General features: G+C 54.9%; 1 protein-coding gene across 2 annotated transcripts; it reads left to right on the top strand.

Annotated features, from left to right (window-relative positions):
• The first annotated feature begins 200 nt into the window (after positions 1-200).
• FAM163B (family with sequence similarity 163 member B) lies at positions 201-24870 on the top strand. Of its 2 annotated transcripts, XM_076355403.1 has the most exons (4): positions 201-441; positions 21228-21330; positions 22435-22550; positions 22732-24870. In XM_076355403.1, the coding sequence occupies exons 3-4, from the start codon at positions 22458-22460 to the stop codon at positions 23119-23121; spliced, it is 483 nt and encodes a 160-aa protein (XP_076211518.1). In that variant the 5' UTR covers positions 201-441; positions 21228-21330; positions 22435-22457; the 3' UTR covers positions 23122-24870. The 2 variants fall into 2 exon arrangements, with proteins under 2 accessions (XP_076211518.1, XP_076211516.1); XM_076355401.1 differs by lacking the exon at positions 21228-21330.
• Positions 24871-25210: the final 340 nt, after the last annotated feature.

Genomic DNA, 25210 nt, shown 5'->3' with positions numbered 1-25210 from the left:
TCCCGCTCCGCCGCGGCCCGGGGGGGTGTGGGGGGGGTGGGGGGGGTGCGGGCGGGGGCCGGCAGCACGCGCCGCTGCCCGTGCGGCCCCGGTGCGGGGCTCGGGGGGGGGGGGGGCGCCGCTCCGCTCCGCGCCGCCGTCATTGGCGGCACCGGCGGCGCTGGGGCGCGGGGCGGGGAGGGAGCGCTCCCCCGCAGAGCCGCTGCTGCCGGGCCCGGCCATGTGCCGAGAGGGTGTCTGCTGCCGGCTCGCCTGCTCCGCACCGTGAGCTGGCGTCCGTCTTTTTCTTCTTCTTTTTTAATTTTAATTTTTATTATTTTTTTTTTTAAATTATTGCTATTATTTTAAATTGTTTATTTTTGCATTGATGCTCTCCGAGCTGGAGACTTCGGGAGACGCGGTCCTCACCTGAGAGATCCAGCACAATTCCCCCGTTTGCAGGTAAGCGGGGAGGGCAGGGCGGCGGAGCGGGGAGAGGGCACCGGCGCGGAGGCTCCGCCGCTCGCAGACGGACCTCCCCCGGCTTCGCCCGGGCTCCTTCTCCCCGGCCGTGCCCCGTCCTTCGCAACGTTGGGGTCTTTTGCGGTGCTTTTCCTCTGTTCACTTCTCTCCCCCCCACCCCGCCCTCCTCCCGGTGCATCCTAAACTGCCTTTCAGCAGCGGTGGGATTGCTGCTCCGGGGGAACCGGCAGCTAACCCCCGCGTCCTGGGGGAATGCCCGCAAGGAGGAAAGCAGGCAGAGGATAGCCCCGGCTGCGAGAGTTGGGGCTGGGAAGGGATTTGGAGGGGGGAGGCAGAGCGAATAGGGACGTGGAGAACTGCACAACATCTGCTCCCCGATAGCCTGTCTCAGGGGGACTGGTCAAGTCCCACTGCCTTAGACCAGGATGAAAAATACTGGGGTGCTCCAGGCTTGGTTTTCCCTGGTCCTACAGCATCTTCAGTTTCAAAGCCATGCCTGTGACGGAGGTCATGAAAGCATCTCTTAGGGATGGGGTGGGAAAGCTGCCCCCATCCCGTGCCTTGCCTGGGTTTGCGGGTCGTGTCCTTCTCTGCCCTGGGGGCAGCTCATCCTCCTTTGCACGCTCAGCGTGGGGCTGAAACTGGCCTCTCTCGGTAGCCTGTCTGGGCATCTCACCTGGAACCATGTGTCTAGGACAAAGGTTTGTTCCTATCTCGTGTCCTGGCCCCGAAGGACGTAGGAACCCCCCACTCCATCCAGATGAATTTGTAGAGACCACCCCAGCCCCAGGTTAGGCAGCAAACCAGCCCGCTAGCTCACACGCAACACAGCAATGGTGATGGAGGGGAATCCAGAGTTGACTACAGGGAAGGTGATAGCACAGTTATCTGTGGGTTGTTTTTGTCACTATTTGGTTAATACAGCAGCCGTCTAGGTATGCGCTCTCAGAAGCACACGGATGTTGTTCAATACGTTAAAGGTAGTCTGCAGGCTCGGGGGGGGCTGTGGGAGGGAGAGAGAAATCCCCCGAGGGAAGATGGCTTTTCATTTCCCCATATCGACTGGTTTCAGACAGGATTATTTATATTTGACATAACAGATCACCAAACTTGGAAGGTAGTGGGGGTGTGCTCATACTCATTAAGGTAGACAGTTTTCTGACAGAATAAATTAAAGGTAAGAGAAGACTGCACTTTGAGGTTCAACAGATTGTCTTCTAGCCTAAAAAGAGCAGTGAAATCAGCATAAAACCTAGATGGTAAAATCATGCGCTTCAGGCTTTCGTGATGGATGCCTGTCATTTTAGGAAACCTGGCGGATATCCCAATGTTTAGAGTGCAGAGAGTGCTCCTGGGTGACCTCATTTGAGCAAAAGTACCCAGAATGATGGGGGTTCTAGTCATTTTATCTTGTCTTCACTGAGTAAGCATGTAAATTATAATGCTGTTAAGGGAAAACAGTTTACATAAATTGTGCGTGAACTAAGTGCCTGAGCTATCTGCACACCTGTATTTAGGCTCTTGCCCCGTTGTGATGGCGTGTGAATAACGGAAGGTTGTTTGCAGCCTTTTGTGGTTGGTTTTCATCTTGTCTGAAATGAGCAGAAAGATGCATTACAGCTGTCAGTTGGTGAAAAGAGATTTCAAACACCTTAAAGACCGTGCAGCTGTAATTAGAAATGTAACCTCCTTCCCCTGCGTGTCAGGATTTCTGTGCAGAACGATGACAGGACTTCTTAAGGAATGGTGCTGGTGCTCAGTAGATATAAAGAACTTCAACAAAACCCCCTGTAAAGCGACTGATGATTTATCACCCCTCAGTACATTGGTTCTCACTTATGAAAGATGTGGGGATGTGAGGGGAGAGGAAGGAAACAGCATTTGTGCCTTTCTGTTTTCTTGTCAGTGACCACAGATTACAAATACACACAGTTCTTAAATACCTGTGCCTACCTGAGCACAAAAGAGTTGCAGAACGTTACCAGCGCCGTGGTTACTGGCTGTACCTCTACCGTGTTTCTCTCTGCTTTCCAGCAAAGCTTGGTAGATCGGTCTAGCTGTCACGTCTCCTCCTGATCCTTTTCCATTGCAACTGCAGCAGTCCCCAAGCCCTCACGTAGATGACACGAGGGTCAAGCCTGAAGGTTTGGCCTCACGGGCTTTGCAATCTAAGGAGAACATGTTCAGAAGTGGCCAAGTGACAGAGGGCCCGCTCGCTGTCAGTGGCATATTGACCCAAGTCTTTCTAAAGGTATTCCCATGTCTAAAGCTGAAGAACACCTGCTGACCCTACAGCCACACCTGAGCACCCCCCTTAGGATCCTTTAAAAGGTGTGCTGGGGGCCAGATGCAAAGAGGTAAAGGTACTTAATGCCCTCGGGCATTTATGTGCAGCCCAGAGAGCTTAGCTGCATCCTCGCAGGCTGAAGAAGTCTGTGCCACTGACCCCTGGGCATGTCAGGATATGTCCTCGGTGGCCAGCACGTGGGTCAGTGAGGGGTTTTGCAGCTGGCCGAGCAGTAAGGTATTTACGTAACTCGGATCTTTTCATTTGGCTGCGCAGTGCCTAGCTGTATTAGTGCCGGTGTAAGAAATGGGGATCACTTGGTAACTTCTCACTCGTCGTGTTCTGGTACCTGGCTGTCGTGTTGTCATGGATATGGATAAGGACATGGCTAGTGAAGAGGTGCTTGTTGCTCCAGGGCTCCGGCAGCCACGGCTTGTGATGCAGCTCGTAACATTGAAGAAGAGCACGGAAGGGACAGAGGAGAGGTGGCAGGTGTTGGGGTTGAACTTGCAACTTGTTCCCATTCTAATTTACACTTCTTCCCGTGCCGTTGTCTGTTATCTCCTTCTCTCCTCATGATCTAATTTATTACAGTAGGCAGGATTTGTTCACCTTTTGCCTGAGAAAAGCACCACAGATTGGCAGAGGGATGACAAATATGTTGGGTGATGGACTCTGACCCTCTTCAGACCTTCCAGCCCCATTCAGATCACAGCTGAGGCCAACCCGGACAAGGCTGGGACCTCAGGAACCTGTGAGCCCTGCGATGCCTGCGAGAACAGCCCTGGGCAGAGGTCAGCTGGAGAGGTTGGGGAACAAAATTAAAAGTCATAATAACATTTTGAAACATCCTTGGACCCATTTCTCCCTGGAAAGCTTAATAACAGCCATGACCCGTTAATAGCAGTTCAGGGCACCAGAGGGAGGACCTGGCTCCCATGGACTGTGCGGTTCTCAAGGTGCCTGTGTCAGAGGCAGCACGGAGTGGGGACGGGAGCGGAGCTGATTGAGGCCGAAATCTCAACACTGGTGATTTTGCCCCATCCTACATGGCCGGGAGTACAGATTTCTCACTGGAGTCGGGGGCGCAGCAGTGTAAGCTGCAGCCTGGGACACTGTCGGGAGATGCTGGCGTCTCCCTCGGCGTGCGCTGGTGCTCCTCTTGGCAGGCCACGGAGCGGAGACAAGAGATGAGGCAGGGGCTGGGGGAGTTTTGTTTACTTTCTCACTTGAGACAGAGTTTTATCTTGCTTGTTGAAACAAGCACCTGTGATGGGTCAGAGCTGGTGTTCAGCTTCATTCAGAGTAATGGCACAAGACGGGCCGAGACGTCTTCCCCAAGTTTGCCTGGCCACGGGGGCAGCTCAGCCCCTCCTCGCTGTCTCCAATGCTTCTCTCCCCATCTCTTAACCTCCAGGACAAAAGCCACCCGTAGCGACACACCACCCAGCCTGGCAGTTTGTGAGCTTGCCAAGCTTTGCTTGACCGCAACGCTAGTTTTCTCCCCAGCTGGAAAGCACGTGCCGCTTGTACCTGCCCATGAGCTACAGGGAAGGATGCAGCTCCTGTGCGGAGCTGAGTAGAAGGTGCATGCAGCTCTGCCGCCCTGGGAAACATCTCTCTGCTCCACTGCTTTTATCAAAGAGATGGAAACTTGTCACATTCTCTCTGCAACAATATCTGACATTATCCAAGCAATTTGCCCTTGGTGTGTTTCCAGAAATAGTTAGGCCTACAGTAGACACGGGTGACATCTGGATGCATTACTGTTGTTCAGAAACATACAGTAAACAAGACAGGATCTATTGTTTAAAGGTTATTTCAAAAGACTCCTAGTGAGTTATCTGGCCGTGCAATGGGGAAAGCCTTAATGGCACTGTGATAATTGCCTTTTTCTGAAGGACATTTTAGAGGCAAGTTACCAGAAACCCAAAAGCAAGTCTCAGCCCATCCCCGCCAGGCCAGGGACCTGATCCAACCTGAAAACATGAGGAGTTTTTCTCTTTACTTCAGTGCTGGTCGAATCAAGCCCGGGAAACGTGCGTCGGGCTGTGGGAAGAGCAGGCTGGGGGGCACAGACGGGGGATGCAGGGGAGACCACCACCGGTTCAACAGTAAAAAAAAGTCTCAGATCCGCATAACAGGGCAGCAGTGTTCACATCAGCAGGGAGGAGGAGAGAAAGAGTCCTCCCCGGGGCTTTGAAAGGAAAATAAATGTCTTTAGCAGTGGGTAAAGCAACCACTTCTGAGCACCTGAGATGAGGGTGGGAGGCTCTGCAGGGAGAGGGGGGCTGGCAAGGTCTGCCAGCGCTTGGAAGGCTCAGCGAGACCGCTGTAGGAGACACTCTGCAGCCCACATCTTTATTCATCATGTCCTTGTTCAGTTAATAGCCTCCTTATAAAGAAAAGAAAACGAAAGAAAAAGAAGGGCGAGTGAATTTTTGGCAGAAGCAAAGTGCCAGCCATCATCCCCTTCCCTCGCCTAGGTGACAAGGATGCTGCTCCCATGTGGCAGAAGGGAAGAGATGTGGCTTTGCTGTCACTCACACCGGCCTTACATCTGCACGCTCTCCTGGCAGAAATCACTCCTGGCTTCTTACCTTGGCCCCAGGGCAAACAGAATTGATTCTCATCATTAATTTCATGCCCCCCGGAGAGCCGTGATGGGGAGGAAATCACGTCACGGTCTCCCACATCTTTCTTTCGGTTTTGCCACTGATTTTCTCTGAGGGGAGGTGGGGGGGCGAGATCAGGGGGTGCCCACGGAGTCCTGGAGCCAACGGGAGCGCTCTGCCCGCAGCGGGACCATCCCATCCCGGGCGCTGGCTCCAGCCCTCCTCTTCCTCATCTGGTGCTGCCGTGAGGCTGTGTCAGCGCTGCAGAGGAGCCCTGGCAGCGGGTGCCGGCAGAGAGCTGTTCAGAGCTGTTCAGAGCCCACACAACCCAGCCTGCCGCTCCCTATCTGCCTTCTCCCTTCTGTTCAGCTGCTGGTGCTCCAGCCCTGCCCTCCCGCGGGTCAGTCACTGACAGATCAATTACAAAAACTTAGGTGGTGAGCTAACCATCGGAAGCTGCCAGCCTGAAAAACAGGCTTTGGTGAAAAAGCTTGTAGGGTTTTTTTTAAATTGCCACTGAACTCCAGCTTAGGCTCTTCTAAGGCTGCACTGGTTGGCCTCTCTTGGACAGGGGATAAAGGAGATGATCTTCTCACTAGGCGGGGGATGAAGCCCTCCGCACTGTCAGCTTTAGGCATGGCTTTGAGGCCACGCTCTGGCTTTTCTCTAGGTACAAGTTCATCAAAGGGTCTGAGCCACAGAAGCTCATAAGCTCATTATATTGGGGGAATTGCAAGCAGCGGGCGTGCCACACAGCTGGGATTTCCTTCCTTTCTGCTGGAGGGGACTCTTAGCAAACTGGAAGGAAAAGTCCTTTGTGGTTTCATTTTTTCCTGTGCAGAGCGGTCCCTTGTTCCTCAGCTGCCTGAAAATCTAGGCTGGACCATAATGGACAAAAGTGGCCTCTTGTAGCACTGCCCGTTCCGCTCGGACCTGCAGAGCTGGCATCAGTCAAAGCCAGACTGTCTCTTTACTCACTGAGAGTTTTTGACTGTTTGAGGTTAAAGGGGAAAACACATCAGCATTGATGAAAGGAAACTGGCTGCCTGGGGGAAGATAAATACCCCGATTGCTGGGTGATGTGGCTGCTTTGAAACCCCCTGGGGACCACCGCAGCCTTGTGACGGATTCAGAAGTCGTCGTCTCCCCTGACCTCTCCCCAGTTCGGGTCACTTCAACTAAAGCAGATCAAAATGTCTCGAGATTCAAAGACTTGTAAACCAGCACTGATCACAGCAGAGAGATGTCTTGGACTTTGTTGTAGAAGATGATATACGGGCTCCATCGAAGTGGGTATTTGCTGCGATGATGCAGGAGCGTGCCTGGAGACAGAGGGAGTTCACAGGCAAGTGCCAGACGAGTCCCCAAAGCGGCTGCATTACAGCGTGCAAATCGCAGGTCTGCTAAAGCGTCCACTTACAGGCACCGTTTCCCGTGAGAAAAATAACTTACCTGCAAATAGCTTTGCTCATTTTTATTCCCAATATTCCACCTTCGCCCCTCTGGGTTGTTTGGGTTTTTTCCCTAGGAAATAATACAGTATTTTCTGGGGTGAGGGGCAGGGACAGTGCAATCCCTGTACAGAGCTCCTGTTCTGAAGCCCGCGTTTGCCTCCCCATTTAAGCAGAGGATGTTGCTTGGGCTTTGCCATGCGGTTTACATCTGGATTCCCTTTGCTCTCAGTGTGGATTTGTTTTAAGACCCGTCGTGGGTCTTCCTGCCTGAGCTTTGGCAAACCATTAACTCTCTTCTTTTTTGTTGCCTGCCTTCATCGCTAGATTACAGCTTGCGCGGTGCAGGGAGGCTCTCCCTAACGGGTGTCTGCCTGCGTTGCCCCTGCAGGCAGTGATGCTCGTTCTTCCTCCTGGTTTCCCACCCTTGCATCCTCAGAACAATAGTGTGCACGTTGTCACTCTTTAGTTAACACACTATGCATGAGTTACGTGGCAAGGCATGATGCCTTTTGTGGCAATCCAAGCTAAACTCCCCCCTGGGCAGAAAATACAGTATGGAGGCTGCCAGAGGCTCAGTTTTGAGCAAGTGCTGCAGTGCCCCGGCTGCGGGAGGGTGGCCTAGGAAATGCACGGCCTTGCTGTTGGGGATCTCTGCCTGTCTCCCTCTACAAGCCAGTGCGAGCAGGGCTTTACAGGGATGCCATTTATAAGGCTCTCATGTGGAAGGAAAAGGAGGTGTCTTGGTTTGATTGGTGTCGCCTGCTGGGTAGCTAAGCCCTGGAAAGATTAGTAGTGGGATCTGGGGAAAAATAGCCGTGCTGCAAGAGTGGGAGCGGAGTTGGGAGGGGAAGGATAATAAGTGTTGATTTGGGTTTGCTGTTAGGAGAATTTTGTGGGTTTATTGTTATATTACACAGAGGAGGGGCTGGGGGAATAATTCAAACTTATGTCTGTCCCATGGGTTTCCTTTGCGACTCCTTTCCTTGTGCAAACAGGGACAGGCAAAAAGCCGCGTGGTTTGGCCGCTGCCCGTGGCCACAGCTCTCCCGAGAGCGTGCCCCTGGCAGAGAGCGGGGCCAGCCCCCCCTTCCCCACCCAAACGCATTAAAGCGCTTGAAAGGTGTTTCTCAAACCCCTCCAGGTGACCCCTCCGATCCAGCTGCCCCCAAAGCCATTTTTCTCAGCGATTGCGCCGGAGCCGAAGGTGTACCCAGAGAAGGGCAGCTCTGGTCTGCAGCGCCGGGCGCTGGCACTGCTGAGCTCGCTCTGGCTTGGGCAGAAGCTCTCAGGGCATTCGGCACCTCGGGGACACAAACCCCCTGTGCCTAATTCTGGGCTGTAAGGAGTGCCGGAGGTGCCTGCCGTGCAGGGCGTCGCAGAGCAGAGGAGCGGAGCGGGCTGAGCTGCAGCCGGGATTTCACCCCGGGGGCTGCCGCGTCTTCACGGCTGCTTCAATCCGGGTTCGTGAGCGGGAATGATCTTGGCTGCTCTTTGCAATGGAGGCCTGCTTGGTACCCCCTCTGGCCAGCGCTGGATGTGACATCCCATGGGCAGGCATAGCCCCCTGAGATAAAGACAAGCATAATATGTATGCAATTAATATTAGACAGTCCCAGCTTGCTTTTTCTGATTTGCAACAGTTTAGCGTTACTGTCTTCTCAAGAGTTATTCCTGATTCTCACGGTAGCTCGTGGGAGCAGATTCAGCCCACAGAAAGTGGGGTTTTCTTGGTTGCACATATTTTCCCTTGTGTTTCTGGCATCACATCTTTGTTTTTGTTGTATTTTTAAATCAAACAACATAGGTTATAGAAAACACAAGACTGTGATACTGGTTTCTGAGAAACCAAGCGCTGATCTTACTTGCTTTCTGGATACCTTTGTAAATATTATGTTATATTGTTGAATGTTAGGATTGGCAGACAAAGAATTGGTCTTTAAAATACTGTCTGACTTGATTGATAGTAAATATAAAGCACGAATATTGCTGGGCTATGGCAGTACTGTTGACTACAGAGGATTAGAGTTGCCCAGCCTCAGAAATGCGTAACACTGGCACGCTGTTGCTGTAGCCAGAGCTTGGGTTTTGCTCAAGAAGAGAAGATTTCCAAAATTCAATACAGATGTGAACGTTTGCAGGAACCTGAAAAGAAAAAGTGCATTGTTTGATACGAATGCTAACATTGCCACGTAACCCGAATATCACAATCTTGTGCAATTTCATGATATCCTAATTAAACCAACCAGAAGCGGAACTGAAGCATCCTGTGATCACAGCAGAAATTCCTGGGCTCCCACGCGCTGCCCGGTCTCTCCGCTGTCAAGCCCAGGAGCAGCGGCAGCCAGGTTGCAGGGTGTTTTATTAAAACAGGCCTGTGGTTTGAGACAGCAGTGAATGTATTCCCGGTTCCCAGAGGAGACCTGTGGTCTGTTTAACCTTGCGAGGGGCATCTCCTGCAGGCAGAGCTCCATCGCGAGTCGGGCGCCTGCGTTTCGATGAGCTGTGTGGTCTGCGAACCAGGCACAGGGCAGTGAAGATGCTCACATTTGCAGGTCTGGGGTTTGTAAGCCTTAAACTTATCTGTTAAGCAGGTTTCTGTATGGTTTACCATTGAGGCGTTAATGAAGTGCTCGTCGTGGTACTGCAGCGTCGGCGTGGCCAGGGTGATGTCTACATAGCTCAGACATCAGCGTAGGTTCAGTGAAAGGTTTTGCTACTTTGGTTATGGGTTCCCAGTTCATCACAACTGCAAGGTTAGCTCTGGGGCAGAAAGTAGTATTTAACAGCATAACATACCTACTTCCCAACGAGTTCAAGCAAACACGGTCAAGTGAAGTGAGCTCGCTCGCCGTGCAAGTGAAGAAAGGTGAAATTCAGCTGGGAGTCGGGAGGTGGAGTGGGGCAGCGCTGAGGTGTGAGTCTCCTCCTGCTTTCCAGGATGGATGGAAGCATTTCTGCATGCGCATCCCTAGGGGATTACACGACCTGACCCCCCGCCCCGGGGCTGCGGGAAGCACAGCCCATCCCACAGCAAGTACAGCTGCTGGTGGTGCCCTGGCCTGTCCGCCTGTCAGCAAGGCCAAGGAAGGGCTCACACACTCAGGGGTGATTCAGAGTGCTGGTCTAAGGCTTGGCTTTCAAAGAGAAGCTACTTGGCGTTTTCTAGTCCTTTGAGGTGCCACAAGTCAGGCATCATTTAAGTGAGGAAGGCAGAAACTGCAGCCTGCTCGGGAAGATGCCGGCACTGATCTGCTGCAAACACGAGGAGCTGGGGAGTGCAGAGCCTGATGCGTGCAGGCATCAAACACCAGCAGAAGTGGTGGGAGCGCCCTGCCCCGCCAGCCTTGCCTGCCTCAGTTTCCCGTGCCGTTCGGTGCCGGCGGTAGCATTGCTTTGGCTCCTGGCGATGGCGAGAAGATGGGAGAGCGAGCATGCGGGGGGAGCACAAAGCACCGCATCGCTCTCAAGGGCCTCTCTAGCATCAAGGAGTCATTTCAAAGGCAGGGGTTGTGTTGTCCTAATGCTGACGCTAGGCAAAAAGATCCATCACGTGTTTTGATTTCTGAAAGATGCTGTCCCTGGGAACAGTCGATATTGCAAACATTTGATCCCAGCAGCTCTGTTAAGCCCACATGGTTTTGAGTAGAGCAATTTGTGTGAAGGTTTTCTCTGTTTCTTTATTCGCCTCATGACAGTTGTCAGCTGAGCTGTATGAATTACTTTATCTTTTCCGCTTTTTTGCTTATGATTTTGTTGTTGTGGTTTTTTTTTTTTTCCTCTGAGTTAAATCTTTCCCTCTCTCATCTCCCAGGAAAAGCTGTAACAGAATTAAGGTGAGGAAAAAAGGAAAATTTACTGGAGCTGGTTCAGCCTAAGCTGCCAAGAATCTGAAAATTACCCTCTCAGACAGGTCTGTATTAATTCCCCTGATGCAGCAATGATAAATCCTTATTAAAAAGGATAACATAAGGAGATTTTACTGCCTGTAGGAAAACTCCTGGTCACAAGCAATGAGGAAGCCCATCACCCTCTTGTTCATCATCAGAGTGGTTTGCAAATGTGCGTGTCCTTCCGCACGAGCCGCGATGCGGGCACCAGCCTGAAGTGAATGACGTTACGTTGTTCAAGGCACGGATATGAAGCAAGGCAAGCCCCATGTCCCCACGTCCTGTGGACATTGACTCTGCATTGGCAGCAGCACTAAATCTCTGCAGATTCACTGCTTGCACCCCGTCTCTCTGGAAGTCCAGCCCTGGTAGCACCATGCAGACAGTAATTTAGATGAAGCAGGTTTTGGCCTCTGACCACGTCAAGTGGCATGAAGGTGCGTGTCTCACTCACCGTGCCGACGAGAGGGGGGCTGTGAGGGCTCCTTCCCTCCCCACCTGCAAATGCAACTCGTGCCCCACACAAGCGATGGGTCAGGCAGGGCAGGGAGCGCAGTGCTAGAGGCAGCCTCACATGCCAGTCCTTAACATTTAAGCGTTATCTCCAGAATCAGTGAGTTCTCTCTCTCCTCTTCACTTCTTTATTCATGCACCATGCTACCTTGCTGGGCTGGAGTGGGAAAAACACTCTGCTTGCTTCTTGTTACACAGGCTGAACCTGAGCCTTTGCCAGAGCAATGTAAAGCTGTAGCTATGGAAACTCCCTACCCTTTTCTGTGATTTTTTTTTTTTTTTTAAGGCAGCAACATATATCTCTTTGGAGATCCCAGGTGGGGCTGCTGGTGCCTGAGCGGTTGTTCAGGCAGCCCCGAGGGCTTGTCTCTGGGAGATGCTGGGTGGTCGCAGCCAGCACCCCGAGGAGTCACCCGGTGTCACGCAGCAGCAGGAGCTGGAAGCACAGACCCAGGTCACGCTGCAGGGAGTCTGTGTCACGAGGGCAGTGGAGCGGGGACTGATGAGGAAGAAGTGGGTTGCATGGAGAGCCGGAGCCCAGGGAAGCTCAGGAAGCGGCGTGTGACAGCGGGGTGCTGGGGGGACAGCGTGGGGCTGCCAGAGATGTCACCGGCTGTCAGCTACCCACCCACAGCCCGGGGGGGGGGGGGGAGAGGCAAGGACAGAGGGGTGCTGGTCCCCCTCCTGCCCATTACTGCAGCTGAATGGAGGGTGGTCCCTGCAGCTCTCAGGTTACTGCATTTAATGAGCACCAAGGAAATGGTTCTCCCTGCTGCCTCCACCCCAGCCTGTTGGGGTGGGTGAATTCTGAGCAAATGAGAGCGAGTTGTGCAGCTCACAAAGACTTTAATCTGCCAAGGATCTTCCCGTCCCGCGGAGCTGTGTTCATACCTCTTGGAAATGCAAAGCTGTTGGATTTACTGCTTACTGGAAATCTACACTGTACGTGTCCTTCCTTCCCCAGCCGCTGATCGATGGCTCATCTGCGTCTCAGGATCGATGGCTCATCTGTGTCTCAGGACATCTGCAGGGGCCACCGGGTCAGGTGTGGGGACTCATCCTTCCCAACCACCGGCGCAGGGGGTGGAAGGAGAGTGGAGCTGAGCCCAGCTCGCTGCTTACCCAGTGCCTGACCTGGGGGAAGCCACCTTAGTCTGGAAATGGGCTGATATTTGATAGCTTTCAGGCAACCTAGCTTCAAAAGCAGAGCCTTAACCAGCCCAGGGCTCAGTTTCCCTGTCTGTGAAATGGGTATTGGCATAGCGATGCTTTCCCTCTTGGGCACGGTACTGCTTCATTTGCCAGAGCCAGGGAGAAGCCGGGGCCAGGGCTTTAGCTCAGATGTTGCACAAAGGCTGAATGTGCAGCTGGGGCTGGCCGCTGGCTGCGTCGGCTGCTGCTCTTCTCGGTGCCGCGCAGGGGTCTGCGTGGCTTTGTGGTTGCCTAAGGCAAAAGCTAAAAGGTGCAAACACGAGCTTTGAAGCATGTAGCGTTTCTAATAGCACAGGGCTGAATCCCAGCAGGGCTGACTCAGTCCATCTCCCCCAGGCCAGTTGCTGCAATGCCTTTCCATAAGAATGAGGCTCCGTGCGGACACCACTGCACGGCCAGAGCCAACGAATCCCTGGAGCTAAAGCAGCCACTGTTGGGAGGGCCACCATGAGAACTGCTGCTCCTGTTGCTTTGCATGGCCATCAGAGGGTACCAAGACCTCGGTCTCCCTCTGCGCAGTGTCCCTGGCCCGTAAGAGCCTTGTCCTCCGGACGGTCGTGGATGGGAGTGCCGGACCCATCCCAGCTGCGGTGCCGGTGCCCCTGGGGCCAGGAGGCAGCTCCAGCTCCCAGCCAGGGTTGTAATCTGCTGAGAGCTCAGCCGGCAACTCTGTGTGAGTCTCTTCCCATCCGCATGCCCCAGCAGTCCCGTCTGAGCCAAAAAACCCTGCTCTCGAGGCATTTGCCGGGAGATGTGACAGTGGAAAAGCTGGTGTGAGCTATTGGTGTAAGGCACCGGGTCCCATGGGGCTCCCCTGGCTGCATCGGGCTCTCGGGGCAGCAGCAGCTGGTTTTCAGCCTGAAGAACTGTCAAAATCCAGGTGAACGGAGCAATTCTGGAAAGACTTGCTCTTTGGGAAGGACAAATTCCCTTTTTTTTCACCTTTGGCGCATCATTTCAGCAGCGTTTTCTGACCATTAAGGCTTTTTGATCTTTCCGCCGGTGCTGCCGCAGACTGTGCCTTGCTGGGGGGCTGAGGTGCGCTCTCCCGTGGGCCGGTGATGGAGAGGGAGCAATGTCTGCTCGGTGAATTGCAGGAAAAAGTGCTGATCAGGAAGAAGATTTATTGATAGTTCTCAGTAAGCTAACACAAGCCTTTCAGTTGGCCAGGGGACATTTCCAGCCTGCAAAACTGCCCTGCTAGAAGTCCCCAGGGTGGGTGGGTGCTCCCCACCCTCTGACTTATTTCCCACTTAGCAGTGATTGCGGTAGCTTATCTCAAGCTGCTAATACCAAAACCTGCTCTCTCTGATGCTAATATCTCAGGCTGACTAAACCATAATTCAAGAGGCGGTTGAATGATGCAGGGTGGAAAGACAGCCTGTCTTTCTTTCTTTTTTTCTTTTTTAAGGAGTTTAGGCTGCTTATGTGTGTTTGGGATTACGGCCTGCTTTCCAGCTGATGTATGGAAATAATTCCTGGTACTTAAGCAGAGTGCGATTGTTTGGGCAGTGAAAGGTGGGATTGGGGAGGGTAAAACCCTCTGGTGTGGTTTCACAGCAGGTCTCAAATCCTGACAGGGACCGGCTGGCCGCGAGCCCCTGCTGCGGCAGCTCACCGTGCGCGGGGTCAGACCCGGAGGCGAGTCTATCACGTCCGCACCGGTTCCTTCCTTGGGCCCGGTTTTTGGGTTTACCTCTCCTGGACTGATGCCAGCGTAGGGCTGGTGTGCGGGGATGCGCTGCTGGGCAGCGCCGAGTCACCAGCATCCCTATCGATGTCGCTAGCGTCCCTGTCCATGCTTTCGGGATGTGCTCTGTACAGTTCTACAGAGGACCAGAAGGGCAGAGCAGGGTGAATATACCCTGCTTTATCCCAGGCGATGCTGAAGTGTCCGCAGACACCTGCCCTCGTCCCTTTGGGACAGAGATAGCAGCACCTTTGGGATGGCCCCAGGGGCACTGGAAGGGGACGTTCCCGAGGGCAGCGCACACACTGTCCAGGTGATTCAGCGTTTTCCCCCATCCTTCCCCAGTGGCACCACTGCACTCCATTTAGCATCTGCAGTCATTTAAATTCATGCCTGGAGTTCTGCTTAGTAAGCCTCAATGCCGCTTTGATGAGCTGTGCAAATATTATTTTTCATTAGGCGTGATTTGGTTGTATTAAATGACATTATTGCCTCATTATTGCAGAGCACATATTCCCTCTCGTGCGCTGCTGGGGCAGGCGTCCCCTAGATCGATGCGCTTTGAAGGCAACCTGCTTAAGTGTGCTGAAAATTCAGATGGCTCACTAAGTGCCAATCTCTGTTTTAAAAACTAATAATGGTAGTTGGTGGGAGGGGTTCCCTCATTGTCCCGTGAACTTCTGCTTTTTTTAAGCTTCAGGAAAACCCGAAATTCGGAGTGGCTGTTGCTGTATGATCTATCTCCCGAATAGCCTGGGCCTCCTTTGCTGGGTTTCGTTGCCGATGGGCTGCTCTCGCACAAGGAGCACAGCCTGGCTGCTCTGGCAGTGCCACCGCTAGCAGGGACACCTGCAGGGTGACGAATACGGTGTGTCCTCAGCACATGGAAAAAGCTTATACAACTTAGCGGAAAAGCAGTGGCTTTTCTAGGAGTTTTTGGGCTGCTGTGCAATATTTAACAAAACACTTCGGATTATAAAATTCTGTTTTTTAATGATATATAATATCATTATTATATATCATTGTATCGGATGATAATAAGAGCAGACAGAAGGGGCGGGTCACTGTGACATTTGACTGTCCCCGTTCCCCGTCTCAGCCTGGCCATCGGCACTACTCCAGGAGCGCTGGAGGAGCATTTCTGGCTGTAAAGGGCTGAGCTGAGAATAGGCAGAGAGGAGAGGAACGGTCCCCGGCCCCTCCAGTCCCCTGGAGGAGTTTATCGTGGGTTATGATTGATGCAAATACAGGGGATACGTCCCTGTATCGTCCCGACGCTCATCTTGCATTAGCCTGATGTACCTCCAGGTTTAATTCTCACTGCCAGGGCACTAAAACCAGCACGAGAGAGCACCGAGTCGGTGCCTGCAGGCAGAGAGGGCTCTCTCGCACCCCAGCTCTCGTCACCTTTCCATGGCCATGGTGTTGTCCTCCTGCCCTCGGCCGTTCCCAGGCACCCCGTGAGCCCCTGGTCCCCAGCACAGCCTGCCCTGAGCTGCCATCCCAGCCCTGCCCAAGCCGTGCTGTGCAGCGCCGGAGCCTGGAGGTGGCCGGGATCCTCTTCTGCAGAGCTCAGCACTATTCCAGCCACGTCCTATCTGCTGAATAATTTATCAGGCACTGTGTATAGATTGCCTTTGAAATGTGTTGTTTCTGGTCTGGACATCAGTGGGAGCTGAAGTATCGGGGTCTGTCCCAGCAGGCAGGAGGACTAGGGGTGCGTTAGTGGGGAGGGAGGGGGAAGCCGCAGGGGTCACTGCAGGCTTAGCTGAACCACGAGTGACCTCTGTAAGGGTATTGGTGACCTCTGTAATTGGCTTCAAACCAGGTAACTGCTCTAAGGCCACCAGAAGGGGACATGCAGTTTCAGGTGGGTGTGAAATGTTCTGCTCCCTGTTCTGATTTGTCGTTTAAAAGCCCACGGCAGTGTTACAGCCTGCGCGTGCTGGCCCAGACCTGGCTGCATCTCCCAGGCGGTGGAGCCCCCTACGATGTGCCATAGACCCAATTCCAAAAAAATCTCTCTTATTCCAGGGACTATCAACAGTGGTGCAAACCCCCATTTTCAGGGTAGGGAAACCACCTCCCGAGCGCAGGAGCCGCTCTGCAAAGGGCCGGTGTCCGCGCAGAGATGGGGGCGAGCGCAGTCCTGGCAGGTGCAGATGGGAGGATGGGGCTGCTGGGATCTCTGAGCCATCTCCAGCACCCAGGAGGACCTGCCTGCTGTGGATCAGCCCGGGAAATTGTGAGTAGCATTCCCCAAACGGGACAGCAGGGAGTTAAGTACCCTCTGCTCATAAAATGTTCAGAAGAAACTTGGAGTATGGGGGGGCCTGGAGTTACAGGTGGGGGGGTCCCACACGGGAAGCACTTGTGCTGATACGGGGAAGCACTGATTGATGAGACGTGTCTCGTCTTGTCCTTGTGTTGAGGAGCGCTCAGATGGTCCAGCCGAAGCGATGGGTCTGCAGGCACCAAGCCCCCACATGCCTCTTCCCCAGCCCACCCGCGTCAGGCCTGGCTGTTTAAATCCCTGCTGTTTATGCAGAGCATCAGCCCCCAGGCCAGGAGTGCTGCTGTCAGGAGGAAGAGAGAGAAAGCAAACAAAAGTGATGCAGGCCTTCTGCTTAAAGTGTTTTTCATATGGAAAGCCACATTCTCCGCCTGTGTTTCTGGCAGCTGCCCTCTCCGCTGGCTCCGTAAATGCAAAGTCTTCTGCTGGCACGCTGCCCGGCTGTTCCTAGCAGCCCGGCTCTTATTCATTGACTGGGTAGGATTACAGGAACTGGGGGAAATGCAGAAATAAGGCTGTATTTGCCACCAAACTGTTTTTGGCTTCTAACTTATTTGCTGCTTTCCCACCTCCCAGGCTGGTGGCTGCTGGCCGGGCAGTGGGCTTTCCATCACCCCGATGCTCTCCGGGGTTTACCCTTGGGCAGAGCCATGGCGCTTATGTGGCACCGGGGTGACAACAGGGGAGTGTAAGCCAGGCTCACCCTGAAGCTTTGCAGCATCAAGGGCCCAGATCCAGTCTCCCGGCCAGTTTATTATAGTGTGATTTCTTGTTATTCTGGGCCAAGGTCCTGGGCCCCGAATGCTGCCTGCACCCAGCTCCAGGGCAGAAAGCAGCAGCAGCAGCAGCAAGACCCAGCGGCTCGGGGAAGCGGCATCTCAGAGAGCCGGCATCACTCGCGTGCTCTCCTGTTTCCCCGGCCTCTTGCTGAGCCTTTTTCCTTTCTTCTGAAGTGGGGCTTGGTCAGAAGTGTCGGCATCAGGGTTCGTTGTGCATCGATGAGCTGGGAAATGGCTGCATTACCCACCCAGGACAAGACCTGCGGAGCTCATGACCCTCCACCACAGGGGGTTAGACTCATGGCCCCCCGCAGTACACAGCTGCTTAACCCCCAGTTTCCACATAGGACTTAATCTTCCCAACCTGAACGTCCTCCCCGTTGAGGTCCCTCCCTTGGGTCTTCTCCCCAGAGCGATGCAAACTAGCTGACCCACCACCAGCCACCGCTCGCGATACTCGGAGGAGGGTCAGTGCCAGCAGCATGGGGACCCTGCCCGGGGGGCCGTGATGGTGTGCAGGGTCGCTCCCCCCTTGGAGGCCCTTCCCGGGTGCGGGAGGACACCCACGCACGGCAGCAGGGCTCGGCGCAGAAACAACTCGGCCAAGCACACAGCACGGCCAGGGATGTGCTAGTGCAGAGCAGAGCCAAGGCAAGGCAGGATGGTGTTACTTCAGGACACAGTGCTGGCCTCCTCCGCTCCCTGGGAAGGGTGGGGTGAGTTTTTCTCCTTTTTTCTCTCCTTTTTCCATCTTGGCCATTTGGAAGTGCAGGGCAGAGCTGATCCCCGCTCCCCTCTGCACATGTGAGACCACCGTTGTGATCGGCAGAACAGCTAGGACGAGGGCCAGAGGTCTCATGCAGAAGGTTTGAGCTGAGTGTCGTTCGAGCGTGGGGTGTTTCTGGCTGTGTGTTTATTCCTGTGTGTTTATTATAGTGGGGGTCCAAGCTCCTGTCTGCTCCGGTGCTGGGGTACCAGGCGTGAGCAATCCTGCCAGCACTCATGGCTGTGCTGCCAGTTGTTGTTTCGTACCTTGTTTGGCTACTTTGTTTAAATCTCCAGCCTCTGGAGTCAGGTGAATAAGGGCAATTCCCAACTTCCTCGTTAAAGAGGGCTGTGCTGCTTCTGGCTGCGGAGCAAGTAGGTCCCAGGGCTGCTGTGGGATGAAGACAGTGCTACAGTAGGACAAACCGTGGGCTACAGCTCTTTGCAGGTAAGACACGGTCTCCTTGTGCAGGCACAGTTTCAGTGGGACAAGGACTCCCTTTTTTTTGGTGCTTGGCGTGACAGCACTTCCAGCTAGTGCAAAGGGCTTTGGGGTGACTGTCTTGCCCTGGGGATGGGCGTAGGGATGGGATGGGATGGGATGGGATGGGATGGGATGGGATGGGCGGAAGCCCCATTCATTTCAAGGTCTGGCCTGAAGATTGCTCTTAACACCTGCGAATCCTAGAAGCTGGCTTAACTGCGCACTTGAGGGTCTCTTAAAGAAACCTTGGAGCGGTCTCCTTAGCAGTCCCCAGGTCTCCTTCTCCCACAGCTTCGGCAGGCAGGGTCCGGTCAGTCCACAGGAGCTGGCCGTGGCTGGAGTGCTCCAGCACCTGGAGCTCAGTGTTTCGGAGCCATGGCTAGCCGGGTGTTAGCTGGAGCCCTCAGATGGGCTGAGCTCAGCCCCCTCGGCTGCTCTGAAGCCTTCCTCCCACGCAGGCTCCCGAGAGGCGCTGGCTGCACAGCCGGTCTGCCCCGTCTCCGCAGAGCCGGCCCAGGAGCGCAGCTGTGAGCAGCTTCTCCCTGCGCTGGGCACCCTCGGTGGTCCAGGGGCCGCATTCAAGATGCTGGCGGGGGGGTGGGACTTGGGATGATTTCTCATCCCCCCCCCCCCCTTCCCCTTTCTGCATTGTCAAGTGCAATTCTGTGCTGTGCCGTTCTCTGTTGCTCATGGGAAGCTGCCCCCGCCCCCCCTCCAGGCCCCGGGGTTGGGCTGCAGCTGGTTGGGAAGGTCCGTCAGTCCCTCGTGGCAGTGCCCAAGCGAGGTGGGGAGCAGAGGCTGACACAGACCTGGCTCCTAGTGAGCAACGCAACCTCAAAGCCCTCGTCCTCAGCCACAGCAGGGATGTGCAGGGGGTGTCAGCGAGGAAAGGAGCCACCGCTCCGGGACTGGAGCCGATGGGACCTCTGCTTGTGTCTTCTCCAGGCTGCAAGGATTAGAAAAGACCATTTTTCTCACACGCTGGGACTTCCCAGCTGCCGCAGGACTGCAGGGCTGGTGCTGCTGTAGCTGCAGCAATAGATGTCCTGGCAAAAGCAGGCAAGCGGCACAGGATTGTCTAAAACCAAACAGCTCATCCAGGAGCAGCCTGTAACAACCATGCAGCGATGTGTCTTCGGTTTGTTGCAGCACGACCTGTCCTTTGCGTGCTGGGAAAGTAAAGCAGGGTGCCGGGGAAGGGGGGAGTGTTGCACCCAAGCTCCCGTCTGCCCACAGTAACCTCAAGAGGCACCATCCCCTGTCACCCCCGGGGCGCTGGGGACCGCTTTCCTACAGCAAAGGGCTCCTGGGCTGGGGGCAAACAGCCTGTGTGGAGTTAACATCCCCCCCGCAGCCCCTTCCCTGCTGTCTGGCAGCGATGGAAGATGTGCTGGGGGCTGGATTTGGATGGGGCAGAGGGGCGGGGGGGGGGGGGGGGGGGGGGGGGGGGGGTGGTGTTCAGGCATCCTCGGTAGCTCGAGGGGTCCTAATGTTACCGAGGGGCGAGGAAGGAGCCAAGCGACCGTCTGCTGGGACCACGTCTCTCGGTGCCTGCGTTCCTAATACCAGGGCTCCTGCATACTTTCTCCAAGACCACAGCGGAGCTGCAAAGCACTTCCTTTTACCAGGATATTTATTACTAAATATATGAATCTGGGAGCCTGTGGAGCGTGAAATTAGGAACAAATGTATAAAGGAGGTCTAGACAGGAATTGTTCTGCTTATGGGCCTCCACATGCTCTGCTTTCCTCCCCCTTTGCACACTGGAGAGTTTAATGGTTCCAGGTACGCAGCTTTAATCAGACAAGTATGTTATGGGAGGAAAAAAAAGAGCGAAATGCAAATGGTCTTGCTCTGGATGGAGTGGTGGCTGCGATGCCACGTCTGGCTGGCTGTGGCTGGACAGAAACTGTGAAAATTGGCTCTGTGCGACCCTCGCTGCCCCCCAGGTTAGGCGGCCGTTTAATTAACCGGCGAGGAAGCCATGGAGCCCTCCCTGCCCGAGCCCTGCCTGCCACCTTTCATCTTGGGCTGGCAAGGAGCTTGCTAAGATGCTGGTCGTCTCTGATGGGTGCAGCGCCTGTCCCTGAGAAGCTGCAGGGCTGAGCCCGGCCACCCCAGAGCCAGGTCCCCTGCCCTGGGCTCCGTGGCAGCACAGTGATTGCAAATGGGAGCAGCGACGGACCCACGGACGAGCATTTCCAGCCAGCTCTGCCAGGCCGGTGCATGCACCCACAGCACCCGGAGCAGCCCGAGGTCTGCAGCCGAGCGCCTCCATCCCTCTTTAAACAGGAACCAAAGTTTCTAAATCACTAATGCATTTTTTGCAAAACCTTCCCCTGACTGTGTTCCTCCCCCCCCCCCCGAGCCTCCTCAGAGTATTTTGCCCAAGGAATGAGGGCAGGATTTGGCCCGGCGCTTGCCCCGTGGCCACGCGGTGCGAGAAGGTGCTCAGATGTCGCTATAAATTACCTTCCCTCCTACAGCGCTGCTCAGCAGCAACATAAAATGTGATACTGCTTTATCCATTCAGCACTTACCCAACTTTAGCAGGACATTAAGCGCCTGAAAATATGCCACAGATTTATTTTCTTTGGAAGCGGGTTAAATCCCTGACAGATACGGTTGCTTTTCCTCGGGTGCTGAAGTAATTTGGGGCTGGGGTGACTGGGGTTTTGTTTTAACCTGATAGCGTGAGCTGGAGGCCAGCTTTGTTAAAGCGCTTGTAGAGTAGGTGGTCAGGGTACAATTTCTCGCTTAATTTATGTTGCTTCTCCTGTTCCCAGCCCGACACTTGCGGCATTAAAGGGCTGCTGGAGCCTTAGCTGCAGAGTGATGCTGGTGTTAGTGCCGCTGTCTGCATAGCTGCTAGCAGGTGTGTGCAGGCAGGTACGTGTCTCCCCAGCATCCTTTTTGTGGCAAAGAGTTTGGTCTTATTCTGTGCGGGACGGAGGGAAGTTCAAGCCTTCCTGTGAGCTCTCGGAGCAGAGATGCTCAGAGCAAGACCCGTGCTGGCGTTGCAGGGCTCGCGCACTGCGCTTGATGCACAGCATCCGCCTTCTGGGTGAGCCCGGCGGTGCAAGAAGCAGGGACCTTCCACCGCTACCAGTTCTGTTTCAGCACCCAGATTCCTCTAAGGGGAACTCCAGGGAGAGAAGGGTGCTGCTGGTACCCCAAAACGCAAGCGTGGGGCCAAGCTGAGCCACGGCATCTCCGTGATGTCCCCCACGCTTGGTCCCAGCTGCAGCATTTGCTGTGGTGGGAATGAACAGCTTGGCCGAGGCTGTCAGAAGCATCGTCCCGGGGTGCCCCCGCAGCCTCCCCAATACTGTGGCTTGGCTGTGGCGAAGGCGAGGAGCTCGGTGCCTCCTGCGGCGGGCAGACACATCCCATACCCCAGCTCACTGCTCAGGGAGGGGAGAGCGCCTGTCCCTGCAGTCATTAAAAGCTCACTTAGCAGCTCCAGTTATTCCAAATTAAAATACCACATTGTTTTCACGGGGGAAAATGGATTATAGGCTCGGAGAAAAATGCGTACGGCTCAGAAATCCTTACTGCAAAGCTCCTTCTCCCATCACTGAAGCTCTCTGCCACCGGGCAGGAGCCAGGAGGGTGCCCTGAGTGCCACGGGCACTGGGCAGAAGGTTTTATTTCCCTTGGGTCCCCCCTCCCGCAAGCAGAACAGCCCAGTGTGACCCCAGAGCTGCTGCTCACTAAGTCTCTCACCCATCGCATGAAGCTTTCTTTATCCCTCTGCACCTGCAAGGTGGCATTTAGGGGGGACAGGGACTCCCTGATGGCTTTCACAGGCAGCCAGTGCCAGGATCTGGCCCGATCCTGCCCACCACCTCCCACAGAGCCCTCCTGGTTTCTAGCCCCCTGCAAACAGGGGTGAGCTGAGGGTTTGGGGACCTGCTGCCCAGTGCATCGCCCAGCGCCAGCCTCACCCCGACCCCCACCACACCCCGTCACCCCATGTGCTCTCTTTTGCAGGCTGTTAATGGAGAAGAGGGCGGATGACAGCCGGGACTGTGGTCATCACAGGTGGAATATTAGCGACTGTCATTCTACTTTGTATCATCGCCGTCCTCTGCTACTGTAGGCTCCAGGTAAGGCTGGGGGGGACGCGGCCCGAAAGGGTGCTGCGATGGGGAGGGGAGCTGCGGGCAGCCCGGCGTCCCCTGCCTGCCAGTCCCCAGGGCTGGCGTGCACGGAGCAGCCCCTCAATGACAGGGTGGGCAGTTTGGGGTGCCGGCTGAGCCCCGGCCCCGTGGGGCCATCCCATTTCAGTACTACTGCTGCAAGAAGGATGAGTCCGAGGAGGACGAGGAGGAGCCCGACTTCGCTGTGCACTCCCACATCCCGCCGCTCCACTGCAACCGCAACGTAGTGCTGACCAACGGCCCGTCCCTCTACGCCTCGTCACCCTTCGGCAAGAAGCCGGCACCGAGCCGGCCCGGCTGCCCCGGCTGCGCGCCGTACGAGCCCCCCACCTTCTTCCTGCAGGAGCCCCCCGAGGAGCTGCACAATGGGGGCGACCGGGTGAGCTACAAGACGGTGAGCCAGGAAGATCTCGACCTGCCGGTGAGCGTGGCCAACCTGCAGGCGCTCAACCCCAACCGGCTCTCGGCCATGCGGGAAGCTTTCTCCCGCAGCCGCAGCATAAGCACCGACGTGTGAGGCGCTGGCTGCCCGCCCAGCCCGGAGCATCACATCGCGCCTCGCCGCTACCGATGGGGGTTTTTAACAGCGGGGAGAACTTTTTGAAATTCGTGGAAGCGTTTTGAAAAAGAAAGAAGAAAAAAAAAATCGAATGTATTTCTACGTTCTGTAGGCAGAGACGTGCTAAATGGCAATATAAAGGGGTAGCAAAAAAATAACCAAAAGGGGAGCGAGGGGGAGGACGGCTGCAGCTGGGACGCAAGGTTTTCTAGCACTGCGTTGTGGTTTTTTTTTTTATAAGGAGGATTTTGATATTGTGCATCCTTTTATACAGAGTAAACACCTCCTCCTCAACATTCGGCTGGAGCGCTGAGTGAGGACAAGCAGGTAATGGGGCACAGGGTTGGCTGCAAAATGGCTCGTGCTGCAAGTCAGCGGGCATCTGCTGCCGTGTCGTGGGGGCACGCTGCAGCCGACTGCTCCGGGCCCTAGTGCGCGCACACGCGCACAGGCACACACACGCACGCACTCCATGGTCCCATAGCAAAGCAGGGCTGCTACTGCCCACCCTTCCGCCACCCCCTCCCGCACCGCTCCATACTGCAGCTGTGCACGCGCGTGTGTGTGTGTGTCTCTGTGCGCACAGCCCTGCCCTATTCCCAGACTGTCTCGCTCCTCAAGTTGGTCATTTATTCCCGGGTGACAGGCGCGATTCCCCTCAGGGTTAGGATGGTCGGTGGGTACACAGCCTGTCCCTGCCACTGGAGCCCCCGGAGCGGCCCCACGGCCCCCGCCCCCGATGGAGATGGGCTGGGGGGGTTTGCAAACCCATTGTATTACCTGGCCATGGAAATAACGCACGGCATGGTTTCGGATGGAGGAATATACCTGTAGCCGCCCCTCTCCGACTAATGAGTGGCCCCGCTCCAAATAATGCCATACACGATTTCTAATCGAGGGCTCTGCAAGCTGGGCGAGCAAGAGCATGACCGTGTACGTGCCCGCCCACCCCCTGCATGCACATTTTAACATGCATTTGGGTTTTTTTAATTAAAAAAAAAAAAAAAAAAAAAGCCATGACATTTTCTCCCTATCCAGGAATGTGTCAAAACACTTTAGATTTCGGCAAAGCCACCTTTTTTGCATTTTTCACCGTGCCGTTTCCCACGGCCGGGCAGCCTGGCCGGGGCTGGGGCACCGGCTCTGCCCCAGCTCTGCCGGCCGCCCTAGATCCGTCCAGGACTGCGCTGGCAGAGCAGCAGGCGTGGAGCTGGCCGGGGAGCGTGTCCCTCTGCACTAAACATGCTGCAAAGGAGCTGTTTTGTTAATTCAGTGCACTGGGAGGAGGAATCACTCATCGCAGTGGTGCCTATGTGGGGACTCTCATGCTCTGGTTTCTCCCGGCTGTCTCTATTCCTCCCCTCCAACCTTGCAATACTCACAGTTTGTCTGACAAAACACCGTCTTTCTCCTGGATTGTCCATTATTCAGGTTAAAAGCATCGCGCTGGACTTGGGGACGGCTGGCTCAGCCGCAGCGGAGGATGGACTGGCTGCAAAGAGACTCTAATGGCCTCAGTGCTGTGCTCCGGGTCAGCTTTCCTTTTTAAAAGATGCGATGGGAAGAAAAAGCCATTGCTTCAGCCCCATCGGCTCACAAACACTGTTTGCAGCCCAGCTGGATATTTTACTTTTAACTGCGAGGGCTTTTAATTCCACAGGAAATCTTTTGAAGTACAAGTCAGTCTTTGCAAATGAGTATCTTTGACTTTCTTGGGGGTTTCTGTTTGGGGTGGGGGTGGGGGGGTGGTTTCGTACATGTTTATTATCCTGGGCACGGTCCCTGCAGCGCCGCGTCCTGGGAGCACGATGCCTCTGCTCCGGGGGGGACGGCAGCTGCTGCGGCCACGCTCCTGTGTACAGTTCTCACCGGGGTTTGTTTCCACGCATCGAGCCCTCCTCTTCTTTGCGTCTGTCGTGACCGTACTTCTCTCGCCAGCCTTCCTTTCGTCCTTTTTTTCTTTTTCATTTTTCCTTCCCGTGTAGCTTGGAAATTAAGCAAACGGTTGGCTCTACACTAACCTTCACCTGGTGATCTGTTGTACAGG

This window comes from Aptenodytes patagonicus, chromosome 18 (genome assembly GCF_965638725.1).
Source record: "Aptenodytes patagonicus chromosome 18, bAptPat1.pri.cur, whole genome shotgun sequence".
Lineage (NCBI taxonomy): Eukaryota > Metazoa > Chordata > Aves > Sphenisciformes > Spheniscidae > Aptenodytes > Aptenodytes patagonicus.
The sequence above is the reverse complement of the archived record's forward strand: the minus strand, read 5'-3'. Positions and strand labels throughout refer to the sequence as shown.